Here is a 27,505-nt window from a genome sequence, read left to right as displayed (position 1 = left end):
TGAACATCAACAATCTCACACCACCTGAGCGTCAGACAAGGCCCCTCTCCCTGAAGGTCATGTCAAAAACAAGGCCACTCTGTAATCATATACGAACTCAGAACAAAATATGAGCACTGTCCAAACCAGAAATTAGCAGACATATTCTTTTCCTAGCTAATACCAATGATGGGGGCTACTTTACCAATTACAGCTACAGCCTCACTCACATCCACCCTCCTTGAGGATAAGAGTTATTAAGATGCCCAATCATAGAACTATACCTGCTCCTTGCAGTATCCAATCTACTTCCTTAAACCATCCTCCAAATCCCTAAACCTAAACGCAAATTCTGTAGATTCTTTCTAACATCCTCTAAAGCTCCCCATGGTTTCTAACGGTATTAGCTGCCTCATCATCACAAATAAATTCAACTTGCTCAACTACAGGTGTATTCCTTGTGGTCTTGAGCTGAAGGACATTGATATTGAGTATAAAGAGAAGAGGAAACAGTGGTGAGCAATGGACTTTGCCCTTTACAAAAAAAGGGTAAAGATAAGCTGACTGAGAATTTGTTTAAAAAAAAAAGAAAGGAAAGGAGAAAAAAACTTAATAAAGAACCTTGAAATTGAAAAGATGAAGAGATACACTGCAAGAGAAAGTCTAATATAGGGTCCAATGAAGATTACCAAACTAGCTCAGTAAACCCTAGAACTGTTAAGGGGAGGAACACTGGTGTACCTTGAGATAGAGAAAACTAGAAAAGTAAAAGCAATTCAAGTGATCTCACGAAGAGGGCAGGTAGAGGAAAAGGATAACTTCATAATAAACATATTTTCATTTATTCAACAACTATGCACTGATTGCCTTACTGTATACAAGTTATTTTTCCAAGTACTTCAGATACAACAATAAATCAAGCCATACAGTGTTTGCCTTCATGAAACTTTGATTATATTGGGGAAAGACAGTAAATAAAATACATACATAATGTGTTTTCATATGGAAAAGATTCCTGAAGAAAAATAAAACTGGCTAAGGAACCAGAACATGATGGGAAACGTCTTGCAAATACTCTGTTGAAGCAACAAGCAAGCAGAGACCTGAATAGAGTCAGGGAGCACCACAGATACCTTGGGCAGCTTAGCAAGGCAGAAGGAAAAGTGAGAGCAAATGTTCTGAGTCGAGACTATTCTTGCTGTGTCTTATAACAGCAAGAAGCCCAGTGAGGCTGGAGCACAGTGTGACAAGGAAAAGCTGTAGGACGAGAGGAAGCCAGGGACCAGGTCATACAGGATTTGGGATTTTGAACAAATAGAGCATTTTCATACAGAACAAGAAGTCACACAATCAGCAGCTACATTGGTTCAGTTGCCCAGAATCTCTGCCAAGCTGTTTTCTAACCTTCTCTTCTGCCATCCTTAGAACACGGACTCTTCATGGTCTTTATTCTCCACTTCCTCACGGTGGTAATAGGGCTGCTGCAGCTCCCAGAATCATGTCTTCACACAACAGGCCAAGCAGGAATGAAGGCAGGAGTAAAAAAGCTTTTTCTCCAGAAGATCTGTTTTTTGTTTTTTGTTTTTTGTTTGTTAATCATAAAAGGATTCTTCTTTAGTCTCATTGATTAGACTATGCCATTGGCCTGGATTTAGAGTAAGCTCTGGCAAAAGGAAATGGGATGTCAATTATGCCAATTACCTCAGGGGTAACACTAACCATCTCTAGGAATGGGAGAGGCCACCCTTTTCCTCAAGGTATAAGTTAAGGTATAGTTTAGGTTAAGGTGGAAGTCGGAGTTCTATTAACAAGATAAAAAGGGAGAAGGAGGAATGGCTCTTGAGTAAGCAACCAAAAGTCTGCCACCAAAATCCACAATATCTACAAATTCAAGGAAGGAAATTCATGGGTCACATCTTTCAAATGTTAAGGATGCATTTGAAAAAAAAATTAGCATTTAATCCTAATGAAACTACTGTGTAAAATAGGAAGAGAAGAAAATTAGCAAAAACAAGAGAATATATTGTCTTCAATTTTAACTCAATATTATCTTTATCTCATTTGAAATCAGAGATCTGAAAGCAATGGCCACTATTCCCTTTTTATTTCACATTGTCTTAGAGGTTCTAGTAGTGAATGTAATAAATCATGAAAATTAAATAATCTATACAAATGTTTAGAAAAAAGAAAATATAAAATTGCTACTTTTTCTGATAGGATCAAAAAATATAAGATATTCCAGTATAAAGTAACTGATAGAATTAATATGAAACATTGGTAAGATACTGGGATACAAGATAAATGTACCAAGATCAATAGCTTTTCTCTATTCAGAATATGCACTTGAAAATATAAATCAGAATATATTTTATTGTCAACTGGAAAAAAATGGAAAAACACAAGAAAATGTTAAGGAACACATTTAACAAGAAAGACAGGAATTCTATTAAAAAATGAAAATCTTCTTGATGGGAACCAATGGAAAGATATAATTTTTTTCTTGGATGGACAGATTTAATATCATGCACACACACACACACACACACACACACACACACCGAGTTTTCTTATACATAAGTTGAATCCAGTTTTTATTAGAAACCAGCAGGTAGGATGTTTTTACTGGATAAAGTGATTTTAAATTTTATATGAAAGCATTTAAGAATGTCTTTCTAAAAGCTGTGAAATAGAAGCATATGAATAATCTCCAAAGATATGTGTCAATATTCTTATTTTATAGATCAGAATACTGAAGCTCAGAAGCTGTTACGTTGTCCAAGGTCACATGGCTAGTCAGTGAACCAGGACTCAAACTCAAGTCAGCCTATGTCCAAAACACATATTACTGTCTTGGAGTCAGAGTGAATTTACAGTTATTAGGAAGACTGCCTAACCCACCTATCGGCTTCACTAATGCATTTTTGTTGGGTATTAAACCTTATAAAAATAAGAGTCAGTGTTACTTTTTTAATTTACTCATTCAATTTACTAATTATTTACTACCAAATCAATTTTATTATTTGTTATGTAAAATAAATTATAATAAATACAATCATTTAGTTATTAAAATTATTATTAACTGATTGTTATTAATTATTTTAATTATTTAATTTACTTATATGAGCCAAGAATCAACTATACTCCCCATGTCCTAGACAAGAATATATTCCTCTATACACATGTCCTGATTTGGTCTGTAAGGCCTACCAGTGTGATATTGAGTTGAAACATACAAAAAACATATTCAAGGAATGAAATCATTCTATTGAAGCCTTTGCATCCTTTTCCTTCAAACCAACCCTGGTCCTGCTAGACCTCCTAAAGTCTGAGGAGGAAGAGAGGCCACGTGGATTTCCAGGAAAGAAAAGTAATCCAAGGATCCATGTAAAAGTTCACTCACAACAAGCTGATACAAATATTGGAACATGACCCAAAAAGGAAAAAGGTATGTGTTTGTGTATTTTGGGAAGGGTAAAATCTTCGAGTCCTCTCAAGAATCCTAACTACGCAATTCATAGATTTCTTTGACTTAATTTCTACAGGAAACTTTCAGAATAGAAAGACATATCTGTTAATGAACTCCTGAGCAGGGTGCTTAGTGTTCATAATTTTTCATTATGATATATTTTGTGCAATTCAAAATTAGAAATGCTGAATGAGGAAAGGTAGTTTTTGTCAAAACTCTTCAAATAAACTCACCTCAATAAATATTTTCAGAGAATCTATTATGAGCAAGGAATTGGACTAGGTAGAATAAAAGCTGATTAAAATACTGTGTTCTCTGGGAATTTACAATCTTGTGTGTAGAACAGGAATATACACCTAAAGAAATAATGTGGTGGTAAAGACACTATAGAAGGATAAATCAAATGCAAAGATTTACTCTACTAAGAGGATTCAAGGAGGAACTATATAAATTATGACTGGAAGTCTTTTTTTAAGTATCTTTTTAAAAATTTTATTTTAATTCCAGTATAGTTAACATACAGGGTTGTATTAGTTTCAGGTGCACAGTATACTGATTCAACAATTCCATACATCACCCAGTGCTCATCATGACAAGTGCACTCCTTAATCCCCATCAACTATTTCATCCATCCCCTACCTACCTACCTCCCCTCTGGTAACCATCAGTTTGTTCTCTATAGTTAAGAGCCTGTTTCTGGCTTGCCTCTCTCTCTCTCTCTCTCTCTCTCTCTGCCTCTCACTTTCTCTCTCTCTTTTTTTGCCTTTGTTCACTTGTTTCTTAAATTCCACGTAAGAGAGAAATCATACGGTGTTTTTCTCTAGTTCTCTCCATGTCATTGTAAATGGCAAGACTGCATAATTTTTTATGGCTGAATAACATTCCTACACACACACACACACACACACACACACACACACACACACACACACACATTTATATATATATATCACATCTTCTTTATCCATTCCTCTATCGATGAACACTTGGGCTACTTCTGTAATTTGGCTACTGTAAATAATGCTACTATAAACATAGGGGTGTTGAACTGGAAGTCTTTGGCAGGCCATTGACAGGTGAGAATGGGAAGGAGAGAAAGAAGTCATTAGGTGAGAAAACACGTGGAGACTAGAAAGCACAGGTATGCCAAAGGCTGAGCAGGCCACCATGGAGCACAGACTGCTGGGATGAGATGTGTGTGCTTCACAGGGAATGTGAGCAGCTAGATAGAACGGGGAGGATGGGTAAAGGGAGACAGAGACAGCAAGAATAGAATTGGAGTGAAAGGAGCATGCAAAGAATTTGTACTTCCTCTTTACGCTATGGAGATCCACCAACAAAATTTTAGTAGGTCGTGAAGGAATAATCCAGGAATTTTTTTGTCTGACTTGAAATACAATGAAACTTCCCTTTCATTCTTTCCTATTTGATGTTTTCTGAAAAGAAATCTTTAAGGAATTTAGAAATATTCCATAATAAATTTTCTAAAAAACAAACAGTAGAAAACATATGTTCAAGTATTTACATTCTAATTTATATTCTAAGTGCAGAGAAGGGCCACTGACTTGTTTTCCATTAGCTTCCCCATGAAAGCTCCCTTGTGTCTCCATCTTTTTTTTTTTTTAGAGAGAGAGAGAAAGAGTGTGCATACACAAGCAGGCAAGAGGGGCACAGGGAGAGAGAGAGAGAATCTCAAGTATGTTCATGCTCAGCCTGACACAGGGCTTGATCCCACAACGACCCTGGGATCATAACCTGAGTCAAAATCTAGAGTGGCTTCTTCAACAGACTGAGCCACCCAGGCACCCACCTTGGGTCTCAATCTTGTGCTGAAATGAACTGGCTTCTCTCCAAGTAAGGACACAAGTCAGGCTCCTAATCCACCCATCACTGATTGTCAGTGGTGCCTCCTCATGTTGAGATTGTTTCTGTCAATTAGAAACCAAGACTAACTGAGCTACAGGTACTTGCTGGAGAATTGCGAACTGACTGGCACTGGGAACTTGCCAGGAATACTAATATTTGAAAGTGATAGTTTAATAGGAAACCATTCATTTAAATTATACAAGTCCTATTATATTAAATTGGAATACAAATAGAGGATTCCTAGACAGCATTATCTCTGGTCTACAGAGAATTCCATCATTGAAATGAGGTGTAGTATTGTGCCTTCTACCATTGAGAGTGTGGAAATAAGAATTATTCACTTTAAAAATATTTCTGCATCTTCTTTTATGTAAGTAGAAAAGAAAAACACAGTCAAAGATACTGGACACTATGTTTTACCACTTCTTTATATTTGGCCTGCTAAGATAAATTTTATATTCTTTTACTTTCAAAGTAAGGTTTATATGCTCTTCTGTCAGAAACTAAATCCAGGACCATTTATTACAAAGGGAATACTGTGCTGAATTTAGGAAGCTCAGAGTCAAATTAATGGCCCAATGATAAGATTCTATTGCATTCAGACATCTGGTATGATCACTTCCTTCCTATAAACCATCTCTGCACTATTTTAAAATTCAATTTGATTTAACAAACATTTACTGAGTATCTACCATATACCAAGCACTAGGCTAGACATTTGGGATGCAGATATAAATATCTTATCTGGCACTTTAAAAAGATATGAAAGCTACCACAAGTCCAGTAAATGGAAGAATGTACATCATAAATAAATATGTCCACATGCATAATACACATTCAATTTTCTAGGAGAAAAGTATCTAATTTGGCCTTTCTTTTTCTTTTTTTTCCCCTCAATATACAAGTATAGAAAATTGAGTTGATAAATCATGTAAAGCTCTATATAAAGAAAAACTGTGATTGCTTTCAGCCTTCCTGGTCCAGATATTTCTGCAGGGATGTGTGTTAGCCTGGTCCATTGACTCCAGAGAAGGGACTGGACAGGGATGGAATCTAAAGGTCCTTGGGTGTCAAGGTTCATCCAAAATTCAGGAAATGACATCAAGAATGGGCAGTGGGATTAATAACAGTTGCGCTGGTACTGAGAGCTCTGAGACACCCACGGAGGGCAATTCATCCTAAAGCAGAGCCTAGCCAGGGACAGGAGAGGATAGACTGGAGCACAGGACAGAGCCCAGGACAGGGCTTGGGTAACCTCTGAAGACTGGGCTCCACATAATTAGCTCCAGTCTCGACTGGTTTTAGGTTCAGCCCCTTGAACTGTAATTCTTATTCCAGGAATACTTTAAAAGAAATCAGAGCTCCTAATAATGACATATACAAAAGCCATAATTTCCAAAAAGAAGCTAATAGTATCTTTATTTATTTGTTTGTTTAGATTTCAGCTTTTCGATGTTTATTTAGTTATTTAATTTATTTTTAAGAGTCCAGCTTTTTATTGAACAGGTTACGGAAGAGGTTTAGTCAAAAAGCCCAAAGCCCATGTCATCATCAGACTGCTCAGATTCCTCTTTCTTTGCCTGCACTTTCTTCTCAGCGGGGACAGCAGTGGTGAAGGGGGCAGGACCACTCCCTGGTGCAGCACAGGCTGCCACCCGGGCGGGTCCACCAGCCCCTACATTGCAGGCGAGGCTCCCGATGTGGATGTGGACGTTGGCCAGGGCCTTCGCAAACAAACCCGGCCAGAAAGGTCGAACATTTACACCAGCTGCTTTAATGAAGGCATTGATCTTATCCTCTGGGACCTCAGGGTAGTGCAGGATGAGGGCCAAGTAGATGCAGGCAAGCTCCGAGAGGAGACGGAGGCCATGGTGTGGTCAAGTGCGGAGCTGGTGCTGCAGGGTGCGGGAGCCGTGCTAGTGATCAGATGAAGTGAGGGCCTCACCCCAAGGCAGCCTTAGCTTCCTCGGAAGGACCAGCACCTTAGCGGCAGCTGAGGAAAGCCACGGTGTCTTTTTAGGTGAGCCGAATAGACATTTGTGTATTCTCTTGATTTTTCTCCATTATAAAATATACAACTTAGCAGAAGCAAAATTTTGCCAAGATTTTATAGCTGGCAACTTCAGATCAATGGCTTAGAAGGCATACATTCTCAATTTTACAGTGCTTTTTTCTTCTCCAGCAATTACCTGTATTTTGGGGACTTTCACATTGGTGAAGCCTGGGACATATCAGGGAAAAGATAAAAGGAGAGGTTTTATAATGAGTATTGAAGGGTCCTAGAAGAGCGCTTTTGTTCTTCCAGAAATAGTCATATACTTGAAATTATAGAGTCATTCTAGTGTATTCGTGGACCGATGCTGTAAAATACTGCTTTGCCAGTTTTCACTACACAGACTCTGGAAACTAAAGGTCAGTTTTCCCCACCAGCTTGCTCACAGATGTATGTCTATACCTCCAAACTGGGATGTCACTGAGGCCATCAATACCCTACCTATCTAGGGATTCTGATTGGCTTACATGTAGGTAACTACATGTGAGATTTTCCAGTTTCAGAGTTTACTTTTGCATCTCATTCATGCCGTGTTTTACCCCTTCTTCCTACTGAAATTCCATCCACTGTGCTTCATTACGACTGGATCATGAACAAGCCATGCTCTCTGAAACTAAGTTCCACAGGGTCTACCATGTCAAGCTGAACAGCAAGGACAGCAGGCACTACAGGAAGCAGAAGAAGAGAAATGGCCACCACCGCCGCCACTGTGTTCCCCTAAGTCCTAGTCACAGGGGTTACAATGACCAAAAAATAGCATCCCAGAGTTCCACATTTCTCTGAGCCAGCCAGTACCATTGCCACATGGGCCCACTTGCCCCCAGCAGAGAGACCCCCCCCCCCCTTCCCATACCCTTTCAGGGCTGCCTTTCTGATGAGGAGCACATTCAGACGTACATGAGGCAGGTGGGGTTCTGGGCTGTGTGGTCTCAAGGTCTGAGAAAGGAGAAGTTGAAGGAGTTCATAGTTCATTGAAGGGCAGGCAGGGAGGCCTTTCACCTTTTAATTTTAACACACCGCTGTCATAATCACTGCCACTAGGGTGCTGCCTATTGTGTGATTTCCCTTTAAATCAATCCATTATGAAAAATATGGAAATGTATCCCTAAAGGAGTCAAAGAGCTTCATGGGGCTGTTACATTTATTTTTAAAGTATGCCAAATACAAAACGTTTAAAATAACGTGTTCGTGCATGGATCACCAAGAATGTAAACTATTATAAGTCATGGCTTGAAATTTTTTTTTCTTTTTTTTTTTCAATATATGAAATTTATTGTCAAATTGGTTTCCATACAACACCCAGTGCTCATCCCAGAAGGTGCCCTCCTCAATACCCATCACCCACCCTGCCCTCCCTCCCACCCCCCATCAACCCTCAGTTTGTTCTCAGTTTTTAACAGTCTCTTATGCTTTGGCTCTCTCCCACTCTAACCTCTTTTTTTTTTTTCCTTCCCCTCCCCCATGGGTTTCTGTTACGTTTCTCAGGATCCACATAAGAGTGAAACCATATGGTATCTGTCTTTCTCTGTATGGCTTATTTCACTTAGCATCACACTCTCCAGTTCCATCCACGTTGCTACAAAGGGCCATATTTCGTTCTTTCTCATTGCCCTGTATTACTCCATTGTGTATATAAACCACAATTTCTTTATCCATTCATCAGTTGATGGACATTTAGGCTCTTTCCATAATTTGGCTATTGTTGAGAGTGCTGTCATGGCTTGAAATTAAGTACTTTCCAATTTATGACCACACTTGCAAGTTTTAAGCATAAATATTGCCAGTTGATTTGGAAACTCAGTAAAGAAGAGCATTCCAGATGATTGTTTTTAGGAAGGTGTAGAATGGGTGCAGCTTCTGTCTGGTGTAGTTTCCACAGCTCTGCTTTGTCTCCATCATGGGCCCTCCTCCCATTCTTGCAACCTGCAGAGCCACGAAGGCAGCCCAAGCATCTTCCGCTCACAGGTCTGTGCCCCGTGACTATTCTGTCAAATTATCTGCCTGGTAAACAAAGTATTTGAACCTCTAGCAGGGGATTACGTGTGTGTGTGTGTGTTCCCCATAGCCAGAAATCCTCAGAACAGGATGCTCAGATCAAAAGATAAGGAAAGCCAGACCTTGAAAGGAAAATAGTCTAATTACCTGTTTTTCAGGAGTCCAGGAGAAATTTATTAACAATCAATTGGCCATTACAGAGAATGGACATAATGGTTAACAAGATGGAAGAAATGGTCTCTGCACTAACACAGCTTTTAATGAAAGGACAAAATGCAGAGCTGACTTAAGACTTCTGACAGTATAATATAATGTTGGTAGCCATCAAAATGCACTAGGAAAGCTAATTAGCAGGTAACTCTGCAACACATAAAAACATTTTTTTCTTAAATGGGAAACACCAGAACCATTCAGACCTTTAGTGTATCGAAAAGGAATCTACAACTGAATACCTAAACATCTTTTTAATTAAAGAAACATTTACACACAGTGAAATGCAAAGATCTTATGTATACAATTCAATGACTTTTAATAAATGTATACACTGCATTAGCCAACAACCCAGGGGAGATCCAGAAACTTCCACCATTCCAGAAAGTTCTCACTTGCCACATTCTACTCAACTTCGTTTCCACCTCCCCCAGCCATAAGGAACTGCCATTTTGATTTCTATCACAATAAAAGTCCTTGAACTTCAAATAAACATATTATGAAAGTAAGAACTTCCATGTTTCCTTCTAGAAGTTTACATCTGGCTTCTTTCCCTCCATATAATATTTCTGAAGTTCACTCACATTATTCAATGTATCCATAGTTTATGCTCTCTCTATTCTTCTCTCCTTCTTCCCTCGAAGGACATTTGGGTTGTGTCCAGTTTGGGAATATTATGAAAAAAGTCACTAGAAAAACTGTGAACAAGTTTTTGTTTGACATATATTTTCATTTTTATTGTGTAAATACCAAGAAGTGGAATTCTGGAGCGGAGTACATACATGTTTACATTTCCTAGAAACTGCCAGTTTTTTCTAAGCGTTTGTACTGTCTTACATTCTGCCAACAACGTGTGAGTGCACCAGCTGCTCCACATCTCACCCCCATTTGCGATGTCTGTCTTCTAGCATTAGCTATTCTGAAGAGCAGAAAATAGGATTTCATTGTGATCTTAGCTTCCGTTTTCCTGATGAACAATAACTGAGAATATTTTTCATATGTTTACTGTTATTTGCATATGTTCTTGTGTGAGTATCTCTTCAAGTCCTTTGCCCATTTCATTTTTATCTTTTAGAGAGAAACAAAGCACAGAAGGGGGGGTGAGAGGGGCAGAGAGAGAGAGAGAGAGAGAGAGAGAGAGAGAATATCTTAAGTAGGCTCCCCACACTCAGTGCAGAGACTGTCATGGGGCTCGATCCCACAATCCTGGGATCATGACCCAATCTGAAATCAAGTCAGACACTCAAACAACTAAGCCAACCAGGTACCACTTTTAAATTGCACTATTTGTCTTTCAATTATCGGCTTATATTAGTTCTTAAAATATTCTAAGTACAAGTCCCTTGTCAGGAAGATATAAGGCAAATAATTTCTGCAGTGTGTGTCTTGCCTTTTCAGTTGCAAAATTTGTTTTGATAAACAGAATTTTTTTCATATGATGAACTACCATTTATCATTTTTTTTTCTTTCAGGTTAATGCCTCTGTATATTGTCTTTACCTCTTTCAAGGTCACAATGCTATTCTCCCATGTTTTCTTCTAGAAAGTTACAAGTTCAGCTTTTATGTTTATGTCTATGATCAACTTCAAATTAATTTTTGTGAATGGAGTGAAATAGGGGTCAAAAGTCTTATTTTCCCCTATGTCGATCCAGTGTTCCAATACCATCTGTGGAAAAGATTTTCTTTAGTCCCTTGAATTGCCTTCATGCCTTGGTCCAAAATTAATGGACCAGCAACATGTGAATCTATCGTGTACTTTTTATTCCTTTAATCTGTGTGTCTATTTTTATGCCAAGCCACACTGCCCTGATTACTATAGGTTTATAGCAAATTTTAAAGTCAGGTAGGTTGAGTCTTCCAACTTTGTTCTTCTTGACCATCACTGCTTTCTATATATGGGTCCTTTACATTCTATTTACATTTTGGCTTATCAATTTGTTTTAAAAAATTAAGATTTTTTTAATTGAGATTGTTTTGAATCTATTTTTCAGGTTTTTAGTATATTGTTTAGTAAGTAACAGTCATGTTGATTTGGCTTAAAGTGTTAACTATTTTACACCCTTACTAATCATCTTTCTGTCTGATTTTCCTACTGATTATGAAGAGTTGTTAAAATTGCTGATTGTGGGGCGCCTGGGTGGCTCAGTCGGTTGAGCGGCCGACTTCAGCTCAGGTCATGATCTCACGGTCTGTGAGTTCGAATCCCGCATCGGGCTCTGTGCTGACAGCTCAGAGCCCGGAGCCCGTTTCAGATTCTGTGTCTCCCTCTCTCTCTGACCCTCCCCTGTTCATGCTCTGTCTCTCTCTGTCTCAAAAATAAATAAAAACGTTAAAAAAAAAATTGCTGATTGTGAGTGTGAGGGACACCTGGATGGCTTAGTCGGTTAAGTGTCCGACTTCAGCTCAGGTCACGTCAGCTGTGCTGACAGCTTAGAGCCTGGAGCTTGCTTTGGATTCTGTGTCTCCCTCCCTCTCTCCCCACCCCCCACTCATGCTCTGTCTCTTTCTGCCAAAAATAAATAAACATTAAAAAATTTTTTTAATTGCTGATTGTGAATTTACCCATTTTTCCCTCTAGGGCTATTGGTTTGCTTCATATATCTTCAAACTGTTAATAACGGAATGCACATTCAGATTTTTTTGAATGGACTCTTTTATCATTTTAAAAACATTTCCCTTTGTAAATGGCGATACTCTTTCTCTGATTTCTATTTTGTCTAATATTCATAGCATGTTTGATGTTTGTTGTTGGCACAGTACATGTCTCTATCTTTGATATTTTTAAAATTGTTTTCACTGTATTGCAATATAATTGGTATACAGCATTGTATAGGTTTAAGGTGTAAAGCATAATACCTTGACCTGATATATTGTAAAATGATTATCACAATAAGTTTAGTTAACATCCATCATCTCATACAGATGCCCACACATACACGATGTTTCTTTTTCTTATGATGAGAACTTTTAGGATTTACTCTCTTAGTAGCTTTCAAATACACCATAGAGCAGTATGGTGAATTTATACATACATTTAATTTTTTTTTCTTTGAGTGTGGTTGGCACACAGCGTTACATCAGATTCAGGTGTCCAACATAATGATTCAACATCTCTACATGTTATGCTGTTATGCCAGGCTCACCACAAATGTAGCTACCATCTGTCACCGTAGAACACTATTACACTATCACTGACTGTATTCCTTATGCTGTGCTTTTTATTCCTATGAGCTATTCATTCCATAACTGGACACTTGTACCTCTCATTCCCCTTCACCCATTTTGCCCAACCCCCTCCGCCAGCCCTCTGGCAACCACCAGTTTGTTCTCTGTATCTACAGCTCTGATTCTGCTTTTTAATTGTTTGTTTATTCATTTGTTTTGTTTTTAAATTCCGTATGAGTGAAATCACACAGCATTTGTCTTGTCTTTCTCGGTCTGACTTATTTCACTTAGCAGAATACTCTCTAGGTCCAACCATGTTGTCGCAAAAGGCAAGATCTCATCTTGTTTATGGCTGCATAAATTCCGTGTGTGTGTGTGTGTGTGTGTGTGTGTGTGTGTGTACATCTTCTTTATCGATCCATGTATCTCTCTTTATTTTTATTTTTTTTTAATTTTTTTTAACGTTTATTTATTTTTGAGACAGAGAGAGACAGAGCATGAGCAGGGGAGGGTCAGAGAGAGAGGGAGACACAGAATCTGAAACAGGCTCCAGGCTCTGAGCTGTCAGCACAGAGCCCGACGCGGGGCTCGAATTCACGGACCGTGAGATCATGACCTGAGCCGAAGTCGGCCGCTTAACTGACTGAGCCACCCAGGCGCCCCTCTCTTTATTTTTTTTAACTAAGCTCTATACCCAAAATATGGGGCTCGAATTCATGACTCCAAGATCAAGAGTCACGTGCTCTCTTGACTAAGCCAGCCAGGCCCCTCTCCTTTCTTTGATTTTTAATTGTATATATCAGGATTTTGGTTTTTTTTTTAATCCAGTCTAACAATATATAGCTTTTGACTCGAATGTTTATAATTATTGGCTTTCTAGGATTTTCTATAGCATCATGATATATCTGCTAATTTGTCAGTTATTATTTTTATACAATTATTTCTTCTCTTTTACTTTCTTTAGAGTCACTTTATTCTCTCTGCTGGTTCAAAGCTACACCTCTTCGAGCTATCTGGCATAGTTTTTGTAGGGATTATAAACACATCCTTTACTTATTGCAGTCTACTTAAAAAATTAATATTGTACTACTTCATGTAAAATATAAGAATCTTATAGCAATATGATTCATTTATTCATACATTTTCTTGTCCATATGTTTTACATCTTATGTGATATAATACACATAATGCAATGCCATAATTTTTATATTTGTTGTCTTTTAAAGAAATAAATTAAAAATATTTATCTAAGTATTTATCATTTCTGATACTATTCTATGCTATTTATGGATCTGATTTTCTCTCTGTTATCATTTCTCTCAAGCTTGACGGGTTTCCTTTAGCATTTCTTGTAGTGCAGTTCTGCTGGCAACAGATGCTTTAGATCTGGTTTATCTGAAAATTGTCTTTATGTCATCATGACTTTTGAAGGACATTTTTAACTTAGTGCAGCATACTAACTTACCACATCACTTTTTTCTCTTCCAAAAATTTAAAGATGACATCCATTGTCTTTCTGGCCTCCGCTGTTACTGATGAAATATTAGCCATAATTCAAATAGTATACATATATTCCCTATATGTAACGTATCTTTTTGTTTTTTCTGACAACTTTGAAAACTTTATCTAAGGTAATCAATAGTTTAATTATAACGTGGCTCTCTTTATATTTGTTTTTCTTGGGGTTTACAGATTTCTTGAATCTGTTAAGTTGACTTTTCTTCGTGACATTGGGAAATCTTCTATCATTACTTCTTCAAATACTCCTTTTTCCATTCTCTTCTCTTCTATCAATTTTATATTGCTCCACATGTCACAAAGGTTCTGTTCATTTTCTTATAACACGATCCCTTTCCTTAAGGTTTTACAGTTTTTATTGGCTTCTCTTTAAGTTCACTGGTTCTCTTCTATAATGAGCAATCTGCTGGTAAACCCATTACAGGGATTTTTCATTTCCAATATATTACTTTTAAGTTTCAACATTTCTGCTTGGTTCTTCTTTCACTTTCAGTGTCTCTGCTGAGTCCCCCTCTCTATTCAAGCATCATTTATATGGTTTCCTTTAAATTCCTGAACATATTTATAATAGAGTTCTTAAGTCCTTGTCTGTTCATTCCAACACCTTGATCACCCAGAAGTGTGTTTCTGTTGTCTACATTTCCTCTAAACTCTGCATCACTTTTTAACTTATTGCACTGGTTCTTTGAATATCAAATATATTTATTTACTTTTTTATTCTGGGCATCATGGAATCAAGTCATGGGGAATCTGAATTGCACTTTCCTCCTTTAAAGAGCATTGGTATTTGTTACACTAATGGCAGAATCTCTGTCGTGCATGGTTTTCTGCTGTATATAGTAGATTCGCTTTGTTTTATTCTCCAGCTCTAGCACGTGACCCTTAATTTAGAGTGTAATGACTCTTCCTCCCTGGCTTACACCATGGCTTTTGGTGTAGCAACTGCCTGAAGGGTGGTCGGGGAGGCTTCTTTACTCTGTTCCGCCGGAAATCCCATGCCTCCCAGGACTGCAGAACTTCACCTCTACGTTCATCTGTTGGTCCTGCAACAGACTTTCTGAGGTGGGCTTCACAGAGCCTCCCTCTGAGCATGCGTGGCCCAGCCCACAGCCAGTGTCTTGAGACATAACCACACCAACTCCTTGGTCGCCCTGTCTCTCCCTCTATTCTACTCCACAAATTTGTCCTGACCCCCATTACCTGCCTCCTCATGTCAGCAAGACCACTGCCATCTGGGTAGGCTTCAAACCCTGTTCACCTTCAGAAAGGACTCTACAGTGTCTCTCTTCTCTCGAGGTCACAGTCCTGCACTGAGTGGTGAGACACCATCTGAAAGCATTGCCTCATCTGTTTTGTCCAGAGTTCTAGTTGTTTATGTCAAAAAAGTAATTCAATACCAGTCATTTCATCTGCCAGAAGCAGAAGGCTACAAGTAATTAAAGCAGGATTTTAAAACTAATAAAGTGAACTTTATTCAAGGACATATCCTAAGCCCATGTTAACTTACCTTAATCCTTTCCATAAAACAAACAAAAAAAGATTTAAATTCCCTTGTTTTGGATTTCTAAATGGGAAAGTAGTTTTATATAAATACATTTCATCTCAACGTTAAAGATGACCATATATTAGATGATTTAAGAAAAGATGATAAATGTTAATACCACACAAGCTATGTCACATAAAGGATATAATGACTCATCTTCCTTTCTAGGGAGAGAGGCCAGTCATCACCCACAAGCCACAGCCCACAGAGGGAGAGCTGGCAACACTCGACTGCCCAGAGGGTCAGCACGGTGAGTGACTGACGTGGTCACCATCAATAATACTCGTCCACTTACACTTCTATGCATCGCCAAAAACCTGCCCAGGGCTAAAATTAATTTTGTAGAAAACCAGATGCTCAAAACTACAAACCTCTTTCTGTTCAATTATAAACTAGTAATTACATATATTCAGAAAATACACTAAAAATATGTCTTCGGTATATAATTTTCTATCCAATACTGTTCTGACAGGTTCATCAGCTGAAATACACTTATTCTTTAATAACAAACTTATATTCAACAGTCTTTATCCTTGATTTTCAAAAGTAGTTAGTTTGGGGGCAGTTTCTGAAAAGGGCATCCTATACATCATTATTAAAATTGAAACTCAGTGATCAATAAAATTTAACTACTACTAACAATTAAATTATACAAATCAAAAGAAAAAATATACAAGTCAAAGATCAAAGGAATACAATCTTATGTGGTAAAAGGATGGAGTACTAGGAAGAATAAAATTCAGAAAAACAGTGAGAAAATATGCATTTATTTACCACTGAAAATAAAGCATAGAAATATTAGCTGAATTCTAAAAAGAGTGAAAATTGTTTTACTGTGATGTTTGACTTAAATCAAAACTGAAGAAAGCATTGAAAATTGCCATTCTCATTAATTTAAGCATGACTGCTTAGAATTATAAATTCCTAGCCTTTTAATTTTAACTTTCCTTAGCACTCTGCCTGAAATAGATGAACTAATAAATTGGGAAATATGCCAACCTAATACACACAGCAAAAAAAGTATGATTTTAATAGATAAAACTGAATATGTAGGTATGCAAAATTAATATGAAGCATATGCATACTTCATAGTACATCATCTCTCACTTTTATAAATGGTCATTAGGACAGAGCTTGAGGTCATCAGAAGTACAATTACTGCTTTATTTCCAGTTTTCTCTTGTTAAGTCTAGTGATGTTGCCTAGCAATGTAGAGCTTTGGTACCACTCTAAAATACTTCTCAATTACTAACTTAAAAAATAAAAATCACAACTGACATAATAGACCTATACCAGTAACCTTCCATGCTCTTCAATCTGAATTTTTTTCCTACATTTCCAACCTATCGGGTCCTATTTAAACCCAGTAAAAAGATACCCTTAGTTTCTACACCACTAAGTTATAGCCTTGAAGAGTTTTTTGTGTTTTTTTTTTTTTCCAAATGGGATGCAATTTGGTCTTGGAGTAACAGATAAGTGCTCACTGGGTGTACGTGTACAAGTTGTCTCAGGAAAAACAGTTTAGGGCTTCTTAGTTTTGCTTTGTTTTGTTTTGTTTTTCATTCCTCACACAGATAAAGATGTCATGTGACTACCATTCTCCAGCCACCTGTATCACATAAATTCCAGGTTTATTTATAATAGGCAGTCAAGATATACAAAGAATACCCTGTTAAAAAAATTCATAGATATGAACTTCTTAGATAATCTATCTGTTACTAAATCTCCTTGAAATATTTACAGGATGTCTAGTGGAGGTCAGTACTTGGCCCTGCTGTCCTTGAGAAGGGCAGGAGAAAGCTAGGACCACTGTTAATTCCTTCCTTCCCAACTAGGGCACTACTGGACCCATAACTATGAACTCAGGACCACAGTCAGACATTTGTAGTCATGCTACAATGTATGGAAACCCCATTGGGGCAAGTATCTTAAAAGGGGCAGGTGTAGGGGCCAGACTGATAAGATTCACATCTCTTCTTGGCAAATTGCAAGAATATATGAGTAAACAGGATGATTTACTAAAAGTCGGTTTTACATGGCCAATATTAATTTTGTTGGCATTAACAGAGTGGTATGCATGAGCTTGTCCTAGGCATAATATCTTGATTTCAGGGAGAAAATACAGTACAATCCCCTGATGATTCTTATAAAGAAAAGCAGCAAGTGTAGTGCATAATGTAACTTTGGTGCAGTTTCATGAATTAATTGATGGTTAAACCATGGTAATCAAACATATTTGTTACTGAGACCATTCACCATCTTAAACTAAATAATGAGTTATGTGGTACAGAGCCATTTTTAGGCTTTAGTCTGTTTAAGGTGCCTTTGCTTTGGTTTGAAGAATAAATAGCTAAAAGTATAGAAGGATGTATTAGGTGACACAAAGTGAAAAAGAGTTTAATTTTTTAATTGGATAACCAGAACTGGAATAACTAAAATTTAAGAGGTTCTCAGCTGGTTGGAATGAATGGCTGAAACCAATACAATTATATGAAGAGACATAATAAGAAAGTACTACGTTTGGATTTTCATCAAATTATTCTTTAAGCACAGAACAGGGGTTGACAAACTGTGGCCCGTGAGCCAAATCTAACCCCCTCCTGTTTTTGTAAATAAAGTTTAATTGAAACAAAACCACACCTGGTGAGTTATGTATCATCTCTCTGGCTGCTTTCATGCTACAATGGCTAGTTGAGTGGTTGTAAGAGAGACCGAAAGGCCTGCCCGAACCAAAGTATTTTTTTCTGAATGTTATCTGTCCAACAGGTATTTGGATATTTTATAAGGTGGTGGCTGTCATGTCTCTAACCTTCCTACCCAAGAACTCTGATGGAGACTCCGTGTTCCTCACTGGGATGCTTTTTACTCATTTCGGCAAGAATTCCTCATTGTGCAGGACTCCCTGCCCATTGAAAGGCGTTCACATCTCCGCCCTTTGATAATCTGTAAGTGCCGGTAGCACCTCACACACGTCACCACCCCCAACGCTGTGACAGCCAAAATGTCCTCACACAACTCCAAATGCCCTACGTAAGCGGAAGGGGGCCACAGTGCCCTGGGTTAAGAACCAAGCTGAGATGATATGTTGTTGAAATCCCAAAGGAAAATTACTGAGGGGTCTGCTTCCACTCCACAAGACTCTCCATTCGCTGCCCCCTTCATTCATTTGTGCAACAAATATTTACGGAGCACCTCTTACAGGGAAGACACTGTGATCCCACTACTTCATCTGAGGCTGGCTGGAGGGCAGACTTTTCCCATAGCTTAACCAACAGTTCCTGCCTCTATCATTAGTCACATCTTTTTATGAATTGCTCAGCTGAACTACGCAAGCAGAGCAACACTTACACCCAGCAATCCTGCCTCGAACCACAGCGGAGAGGCAAATTGCCTCTGGCTCACCACAGATCCTTGCGGACTTTCACTAAGTGTTGTGGAGAATAAAGCTGAAGAACCACAGGATCTCAGCACCCTAGCAGGCCTGCTGAGGAAACATGACAGCTGAAATCAGTTCTGAATCTCAGAAGATAGGGATTATGGTAGATGACCTCTAAAGCGTAATTAAAGAAACAAAAAGGAAAAAGATTCTAAGTCCTTTCCAGGGCTAGCATACCAAATGGAACCCTTAGTATCTTAGAAGAATTAAAATGTAACTCTAGATACTCTTTACTACATGGAAAATATAGCATTAAGAAAGCATTACGTTAGTGGCCTGAGAAAGTATAATTGAAATTCTTGGCTCACATTACCCTGCAAACTTCCTAATACTACCAGTCCAGACTTGAGGTTAATTTATTATATTTCAGCTCTTAGGCACACCGTGATATCTCATCACAGACATCAGAACCAAGCTATTCTCAATTCTCTCCCTGAGTCAGTCCCATGTAGAGCTTTCTTTCTAAAATTCCCAATTTCGGGGCCTGCCACAAATCTCAGGCATAAAGAAAATAGTAAGAACAGACAAGCCATAGAGTTTATTGCAATAAAAAAAAAAAAATCTCATTCGTGGCCCTATCTCGTTGTCATGAGCTATTCTGTTGAAAGTTCAGGTCACAGTAAATCTTACTGATGCTGCATTCCAATCCAGGTAGAAAGGGACCCGCTTTGATTTATAATTTCAATCTGTGACTCTCTGTATGGTTTTTAGGTAAAATTAATGCAGCCTCGTAAGTACTTTGAAATTTTTTTTTCTAGAGAGAGAATACTCTAAATGCGGTTCATGTGCAACACTCACTAGGAAACTATGAGGAATATATATTTTCTTATGACATCTAAAAATATTATGTTTTTAATACTAATTTTTCATTATTTCACAAGACACCCTAAATTTCAACATAACCACCCTTCACTATTGCAATTCCAACACTGTAACATGTTTTCAAAGTAAACATTTAATATTTGAGTTATCAAACAATGGAAAAAGCATGTAGACGTCCAGAGCTAAAATAAAATGAATTCATTAATTTTTTTTCATTATTTGTACTTCAACATAAATTATTAACTTTATTTTACTTAACCTAAACTACATGGAAATTTTTAGAAGATAGATGGACTTATTTTACCCCAAGTGCTGTTTTTATCACTTCCCACGAAATGGTGAATCTGATAAGAATGTTTGATTACGCATCATGTACATGCTGGAGTTTTCCATCCAAAGGCAATATCAACAACATTAATGAGCATCATCAGATGCCACGCATGTCAAAGTTGTTGGCCTGAAGTAACTTACAATTGAGTATAATTGACAATATATGGCTGTGATAGGAAGACAGACCTCAAGGTGGACCCACATAGCTTGATAAATGCTAAAATGTTCACTGATAATAAAATCCACATATTGGGGCAGTAAACACGAATGTTCCAAAGCTTATTTTCACAGCCCTATAAACTTTGCTATGCTGCATGTATTAACTAGAACAGAGTATCACCTGAAGAAAGGAACACGGTCGAAGATAATTAGTTGTATGCCCAGATCAGCAGTAGAATGAAGAAAAAAAAAAAAAAAAATGGACTGCTCCAGAGATATATCACCTAACTTACCTCAGAAGCAATTTTCTAGGGAATTGGAATATGAGAAACTATAGGATTGAGAGAAAACTCCACAAACTGAGCAATTTTCAGCTTACCAAAGAGCTCTGTTATAAAGAAATGTTGAAAGTTGGTTGTTTGGCACACTTTAGGGTTCAAAATGGTTTCTGAAAGCCCATGAAAGCCTAGGTAAGCCAGAGTACTGCTGAGATATTAGTAAATACTGACATATTAGTAAAGTTTCAAGCTATTCTCATCCACCATGCACAAGGGTTTTATTGGCCAACAGTCTTCTAGATTTCAGAATTACAGAGAATACATCTATCTACAGATTAGGTCCAACCCTGTGACAAGAGAGGGGGCCTTTGGCACAGCAAATGACAGTGACAGATGTAGTTATAGGGGGTGCTTTTCAGATAGCAGCAGAGCGGGTTCACATTTTAGTGACCAGAGAAGAAAAAAGTATAGAGCCACGTGCCAGAAAGTCAATAATTGTACTTGGAGATGTTAAGATGGTTCACATTACCTATTTAAAAGAGGACATAGCTCAAGTCAGAGTCTCCTGGGTCAGACCTCCCTAGGTTTCTGATATCATGTACACTGTCTGGTCACCCTACGGCACCAAATACTTAACCAAATACGGCAAAGATACTTTACCTTTCTCTATTTCATTTCCCCCAGTGTAACACTGGCTATGTGTAGGGTAGTTGTACAAAATATGAAGAATAACATAAAATAGCTAGCATAATAGGCAGTCCATAAACTTGAGCCATATTATACGTTCCGACTTACTGAAATATTCTCAGCGGCTATGTCAATTTCTGATAATGTTAGATCTTTAGAGAAATATGCAGGACAGCCATTCTCCAGTCCTTCTTGCTGAGAGAACCCTAGCTCCATTCATGCAGCGAGGTGTCCTGCCTAGAGGTTGGGTCATGCTGGACTTGACCTTGAGAGTTTTGCAGGGATTGACTGAAGGAGGGCAAATGACTCAATTCTCATCAAGTAAATATGGGGAGAAATCTGGAAAAGATTCTCTATTTTTTTTTTTTAGTATTTTTTAAGTTTATTTATTTTGAGAGGGAGAGAGAAAGGGAGAGTGTGAGCAGGGGAGTGGCAGAAAGGGAGAGAGAATCCCAAGTAGGTTCCGTGCACAGCATGGAGCCTGATGCAGGGCTCAATCTCACAATCATGAGATCATGACCTGAGCTGAAATTAAGAGTCAGACACTTAACCGACTGAGCCACCCAGGCACCCAAAGATTCTCTTTCTAAATGCAAAGAAAGCTACAAGAGAGAAAGGCTTTTTTCCATCTACCCCTTTCTCGTCTGAGATGAGTATTTTCATGGGAAAACAGAAGACTTGGAACCACTGATGGCATATTGTAACCAGGGTAGAAGAAAGGGAATTCGAGGAACACCAACATAGAGCCCTAACACTACTGAACTGGTAATCCAACCCCAGCAACTATTTCCCTCTTGATTTCTTGTTATGTGAGATTTATTAATATGCACACTCGGGGTCTAAATGTGTGCTTTCTCAAACACTCTGTAATAAAGAAACTTTTTTTTTTTTTCAATTTTCAATCAGTTGAAGACAAAAACTGTTGTAAAATAAAATAAAAGTAAGTTCTTAGGATAATAGTCAGACACTTGAATGTCATGAAAAATCCAAATTGCTATAAATGTTTCTAAATGCTTAGTTAAGGGGCGGCTAGGTGGCTCAGTTGGTTAAGCGTCCGACTTCGGCTCAGGTCATGATCTCACGGTTCGTGGGTTCGAGCCCCACATCTGGCTCTGTGCAGACACGCTCGGTGTCTGGAGCCTGCTTCTGATTCTGTGTCTTTCTCTCTCTCTGCCCTCCCCTGCTCACGCTCTGTCTCGAAAATAAAATAAAATAAAATAAAATAAAATAAAATAAAATAAAATAAAATAAAATAAAACATTAAAAAATATGTTAAAAAAATAAATGCTTAGTTAAGTACTTAGCTCCTTACAGATCAGAAATGAAGTCTGTGTGCTGATACAAGTCTAGGGATCACACTTTGAGGAGCACTAACCGAAGCAACTTTTACCCACGTGTTTTGTTTTATGGAACCAAAAGCATCCTGATGTTATAGGAAAAAATAACTCACTTATTCCGAATTCAACAGGTATGTATTGAGGAGCTCCTATGTGTGAATCAGGGTGCAGGCACTGTGGGGAATATAAAAACAAGTAGAACAGGAACCTTCCATCCTTACGACAGGAGAGAACTATATACAAATAATAGAAAATAAAAAAGTGATAATCTGGAACATTGGCACAGAGTCATAATTCAGAGAAGAGAACCACTCATGTTAATGTAGCATATTGTCTGCCAATAGAGGTGTGGCAAATAATTAGGGGGAAATACAAAAAAACTGCCAATACTTGACCTAAAAACACTGAAATCCCATTGAAATTTCACCAGGGTTCACTGAATTAGTAATCTACTGAAAATTAAACAAATGGGTTCCATGTAAGGAGAAATGCTGTGCAAGAAAATTGAGTCATTTGCTGTATTGCTACGATTTTGAATAATCTACACAAGCCAAAATTTCAGTGGTGGAACACAAACAGAGAGTTCTATTTATTATTTGTTCTAACTCAGAAAATAGTGTTATATACTTTTGGAAAAAAACCACAACATAGTAAAAATGTTTGCTGTAAATACAATTATTATACAATGGGCAGTGATGGCTACTTCATCTCTTCAATGGAATATTTACACAATTCTCAAGAGTCCCCTTAGAAAATCACACTATGAGATTAGCTCTTTCATGCAATGTTCCCCTTTGAACATGTCTGAAGTTTTGATAATATGTATTTGAAATAACACATTTTATTTCATATGTGTGTATATTTCTAAATGAATTTGTCATCATTTAGTGTGAAGGTGTGCACATGAAGAGAAAAATCTTAATTTTTTAAATATGGAAACTTCCTAGCAAGAATTTTAATAAGGAACTTTTTTAAATTTTAATAAATAAAAATAAATAATCGACATCTTAATAAATCAACCACTTATACTTTCTAAACTAGTGGCTTTAAGATTCTTTTCAGTGGTAGAACCACTTTCCCAAATAAAGTCTTAGTTAGACTTTAGTGTTTTCTAAAACATAGAGTCTTAACTGCTCTGCTGAAAGTGTTCTTAGCCTTTATGTTCTACAGAAAGAGATCAGGAGTAGAGTCTGGGCCTGTTGACTGGGATCCCCTTATTCCTCCCCTCTGAGGAGCCAAGAGGCACTTTCTGGGACTCTAGGACTCCTTAAGACATTTTAGCATATGTGTGAAAGAGCACATCGGTGCACTAGCATTTTTTTAATCTTCACACCTGTTATTCTCTCTATCGGAGAAGGTATGGTAGATTATTTTTGTATCAGAAAACTACATTTCTTATTGACATTTCTCACTCTTTTAGATATTACTCATGTCCCATATGGTTTGACCTTCTGCTTTGTTCACAATAATACTGTGCGTAAATTATTTACTCGTGACCGTTATCTATCAGTTAATCTTATCCAAATTGGTTGCCACTGAGCCACCGGCCTGCACACTTTGTTCCAGCATAATTTCCTCTTGGAAGCCTCCCTTGAGTGCCGTGTTCTTAGCCTGGGTTAGATGCCTACTCAGAACGCCAAGCTTAGTTCTGTGTCCTAGCACATTACACTGACATTATCTATTTACTTAACTGTCTCCAGTCACAAGACTATAAACTCCTCAGGACAAGGATGATTTTTTTGTAAAGTTTTATTTAGTTAAGTAATCTCTATACCCAACATGGGGCTCGAACTCATGACCCCAAGATCATGGTCTTCCAACCTAACCAGGAGGCACCCCTAATTTTTAAGTCCTCTCATAGACAGTCATGTAGCAGTAGTAATGGTGAAGTAGTAAATAAAAATGATTAAGTAGTAAATAAAAAGTATTTCAAACACTTTGTTAGGTAATGTTAATATTGACCACAATCTTACCACAAACATTAGCCAAAAACACTCAGACATACAGCAATTACTCAAGTTATAATCCTCTGTGCTTCAGACATGTACTGTAACTAAACTCTGTTTATCATTAAACACCACACTCCATGAGGGGAAAGCTATGTGTGCCCTATTCAGCCATTGTCTGGCACTGTGCAGAGCACATGGGTAGCCCTCGGTAATTATACCTGAATAAGTTCATGAATAAATCAATAGATGCTTGGAAGAATGAATGAATGTAATGGCGTCTGAGATTCAGTTCATATCTACCTAATCATATTTGCTGTGTGATCCCATACATGAGGCTCTAAAAACTCTCAGAAATAATCTTGTTGGTAGAAATGAGTTAATTTTAAGTACCACAAGTATATCGAATGGGAATAATAGTGTTCAAAAGTAAACTGGCACTCAGGAAAAATATGTACCAGTATAAAATATATTATCAGCCTTTCAAACTCCTTGTCTTCTACATAAAGTTAACAGAAGGTAGAAAAGAAATACAGGATAGGAAAGGCAGAAGGAAGGCCAAGGAGAAAGAAGAATAGAAGAAGAAAGAAGGAGGAGGGGGGTAAAGAAAGAATAAGCTCCTGTTGGAGTAAAGAACTCAATTTAAATCAGTTTTGGGGGACTGATTTATCCTGAGAAATATGTCCCCAGAGTGCTGTTAATTTTCACCGTGGTCCTACATGATAATGCAGGAATTACACTGTGTATTTGAATCCACCGACTTTCAGATACTTAAAATCTCACACCAAACTGATTGGGAAAGAAGTATGCAATATTAAAAGCTTGGAATTGTTTCAAATTCCTTTCTGCCTCCAAATCTGAAACCACCTAATTACAGTTTTGATGCCACATACTGAAAATGTAAACTGAAAAAATGCAACCAAAGAAGTTTCACCAATGTAGAGCTTCTCAGAAACTCTAATTTAGAGTGCAAAATTTAAGCGTTAATGAAAAAAGAGGGGAACTGACTCAATGACATCATTAAGATATAAAACATGCTTTATCTCATGTTTAAATGAAGTCACATAATTAAAATTCATAATTTAAAAAATAAAATGTCAAATGTTTGCTTTGCAGGTGGAATGTACCAATTGTATGTCTATAAACATTTACTGAAAACTTCTTATTTTATTTTTCTGCCTCAGTAATGGCTGTATGATGATAATTTTTATGTGTCAACTTGACTGGGCTAAGGGATGCCCAAAGTGTTGATAAAACATGATTTCTACTACAGGCTAATATCCCTGATGACTACAGATGCAAAATACTGGCAAACCAATTCAGCAGCACATTAAAAGGATTATTCACCATGATCAAATAGGATTTATCCCTGAGATGCAAGGATATTTCAAAACATGTAAATTAATCAATATGATAAATCACAGTAATGTAATGAAGGAAAAGAATCCAATGATCATTTCAATAAATGCAGAAAAAGCATTTGACAAAATTCAACATTCATTTATGTTAAAAAACTCTTAACAAATTAGTCAAAGAAGTAATATATCTTAACATAATAAAGCCCATATATGACAAGTCCACTACTAACATACTCAACTATACAAAACTGAAAGCTTTCCTCTCAAATCAGGAACAAAAAAGGCTGCCCATTCTTGCCACTCCTATTCAACACAGTACTGGAAGTCCTAGCTAGAGCAATCAGGCAAGAAAAAGAAATGAAAGGTATCAGAATTCAAATGGGAGTAGTAAAATGATCTCTATTTGCATTGATATGATGTTATATGTAGAAAATCATAAAGGTTCAACCAAACCTTTTGCAGGATACAAAATTAACATAAAAATCAGTAACATTTTAATATACTAACAATAAATTGTCTGAAAAAGAAAGAAATCAATCCCATTTACAATAGCATCAAAAACAATAAAATAATAAAATACTTAAGAATAAATTCAGTGAATATATATAATATATATCATCACACTTCCTGATTTCATGCTATACTATAAAGCTATAGTCATCAAAATAGTATGGTACTGGCATGAAAGCAATCAGATAAATGGAACAGAATCAAGGGCACAGAAATAAACCCAAGCACAAATGGTCAACTAAATTTGACAAGGAAGCCAAGAATAGTCAATGGAGAAAAGAGAGTCTCTTCAATAATTGGATATTCACGTGTAAAATGTGAAACTAGACCCTATCTTATACCACTCACAAAAATTAACTGGAAATAGATTAAAGACCTACATGTAAGACCTGAAGCCATGTAAATCCTAGAAGAAAGCATAGATATAAAGTTCTTTGATATGAGTCTTGGTAATGATTTTGGGGATATGACACCTAAAGCACAAGCAACAAAAGAAAAACTAAACAAATGGGACTCATCAAACTAAAAAGCTTCTATACGTCAAAAAAAAAAAAGAAAAAAAAGAAAAAGAAAACTCGTTAGCAAAGTGAAAAGACAACCAATAGAATGTGAAAAAATATATTTGCAAGCCATGTATCTGATAAGGGATTAATATCCAAAATATATAAAGAACTCAAACAACTCAATAGCAAAAAAAACCAAAACAAAACACAAAAAACTAATAATCAAATTAGAAATGGACAAAGGAATTGAATACACATTTCTCCAAAGAAGATATAGGAAAGGCTAACAGTACACGAAAAGATGCTCAACATGACTGGTCATTAGGATAATACAAGTTAAAAT

At 37.2% G+C, this 27,505-nt stretch overlaps 2 protein-coding genes across 2 annotated transcripts in view; both read right to left on the bottom strand.

The window, feature by feature from the left end:
* Window positions 1–27,505, bottom strand: part of NKAIN3 (sodium/potassium transporting ATPase interacting 3) — a 701,538-nt gene that overhangs the window by 548,809 nt on the left and 125,224 nt on the right. The gene's annotated exons all lie outside the window — the stretch shown is intronic.
* On the bottom strand, window positions 6,832–15,345 carry LOC122211248 (60S acidic ribosomal protein P1-like). Its single transcript, XM_042924384.1, has 3 exons — window positions 15,174–15,345; window positions 8,218–8,300; window positions 6,832–7,182 (listed from the first exon to the last, which is right to left on the bottom strand). The coding sequence occupies exons 1-3, from the start codon at window positions 15,343–15,345 to the stop codon at window positions 6,832–6,834; spliced, it is 606 nt and encodes a 201-aa protein (XP_042780318.1).

Source organism: Panthera leo, chromosome F2, assembly GCF_018350215.1.
Source record: "Panthera leo isolate Ple1 chromosome F2, P.leo_Ple1_pat1.1, whole genome shotgun sequence".
NCBI lineage: Eukaryota > Metazoa > Chordata > Mammalia > Carnivora > Felidae > Panthera > Panthera leo.
This window is presented reverse-complemented; position numbering and strand designations above follow the sequence as displayed.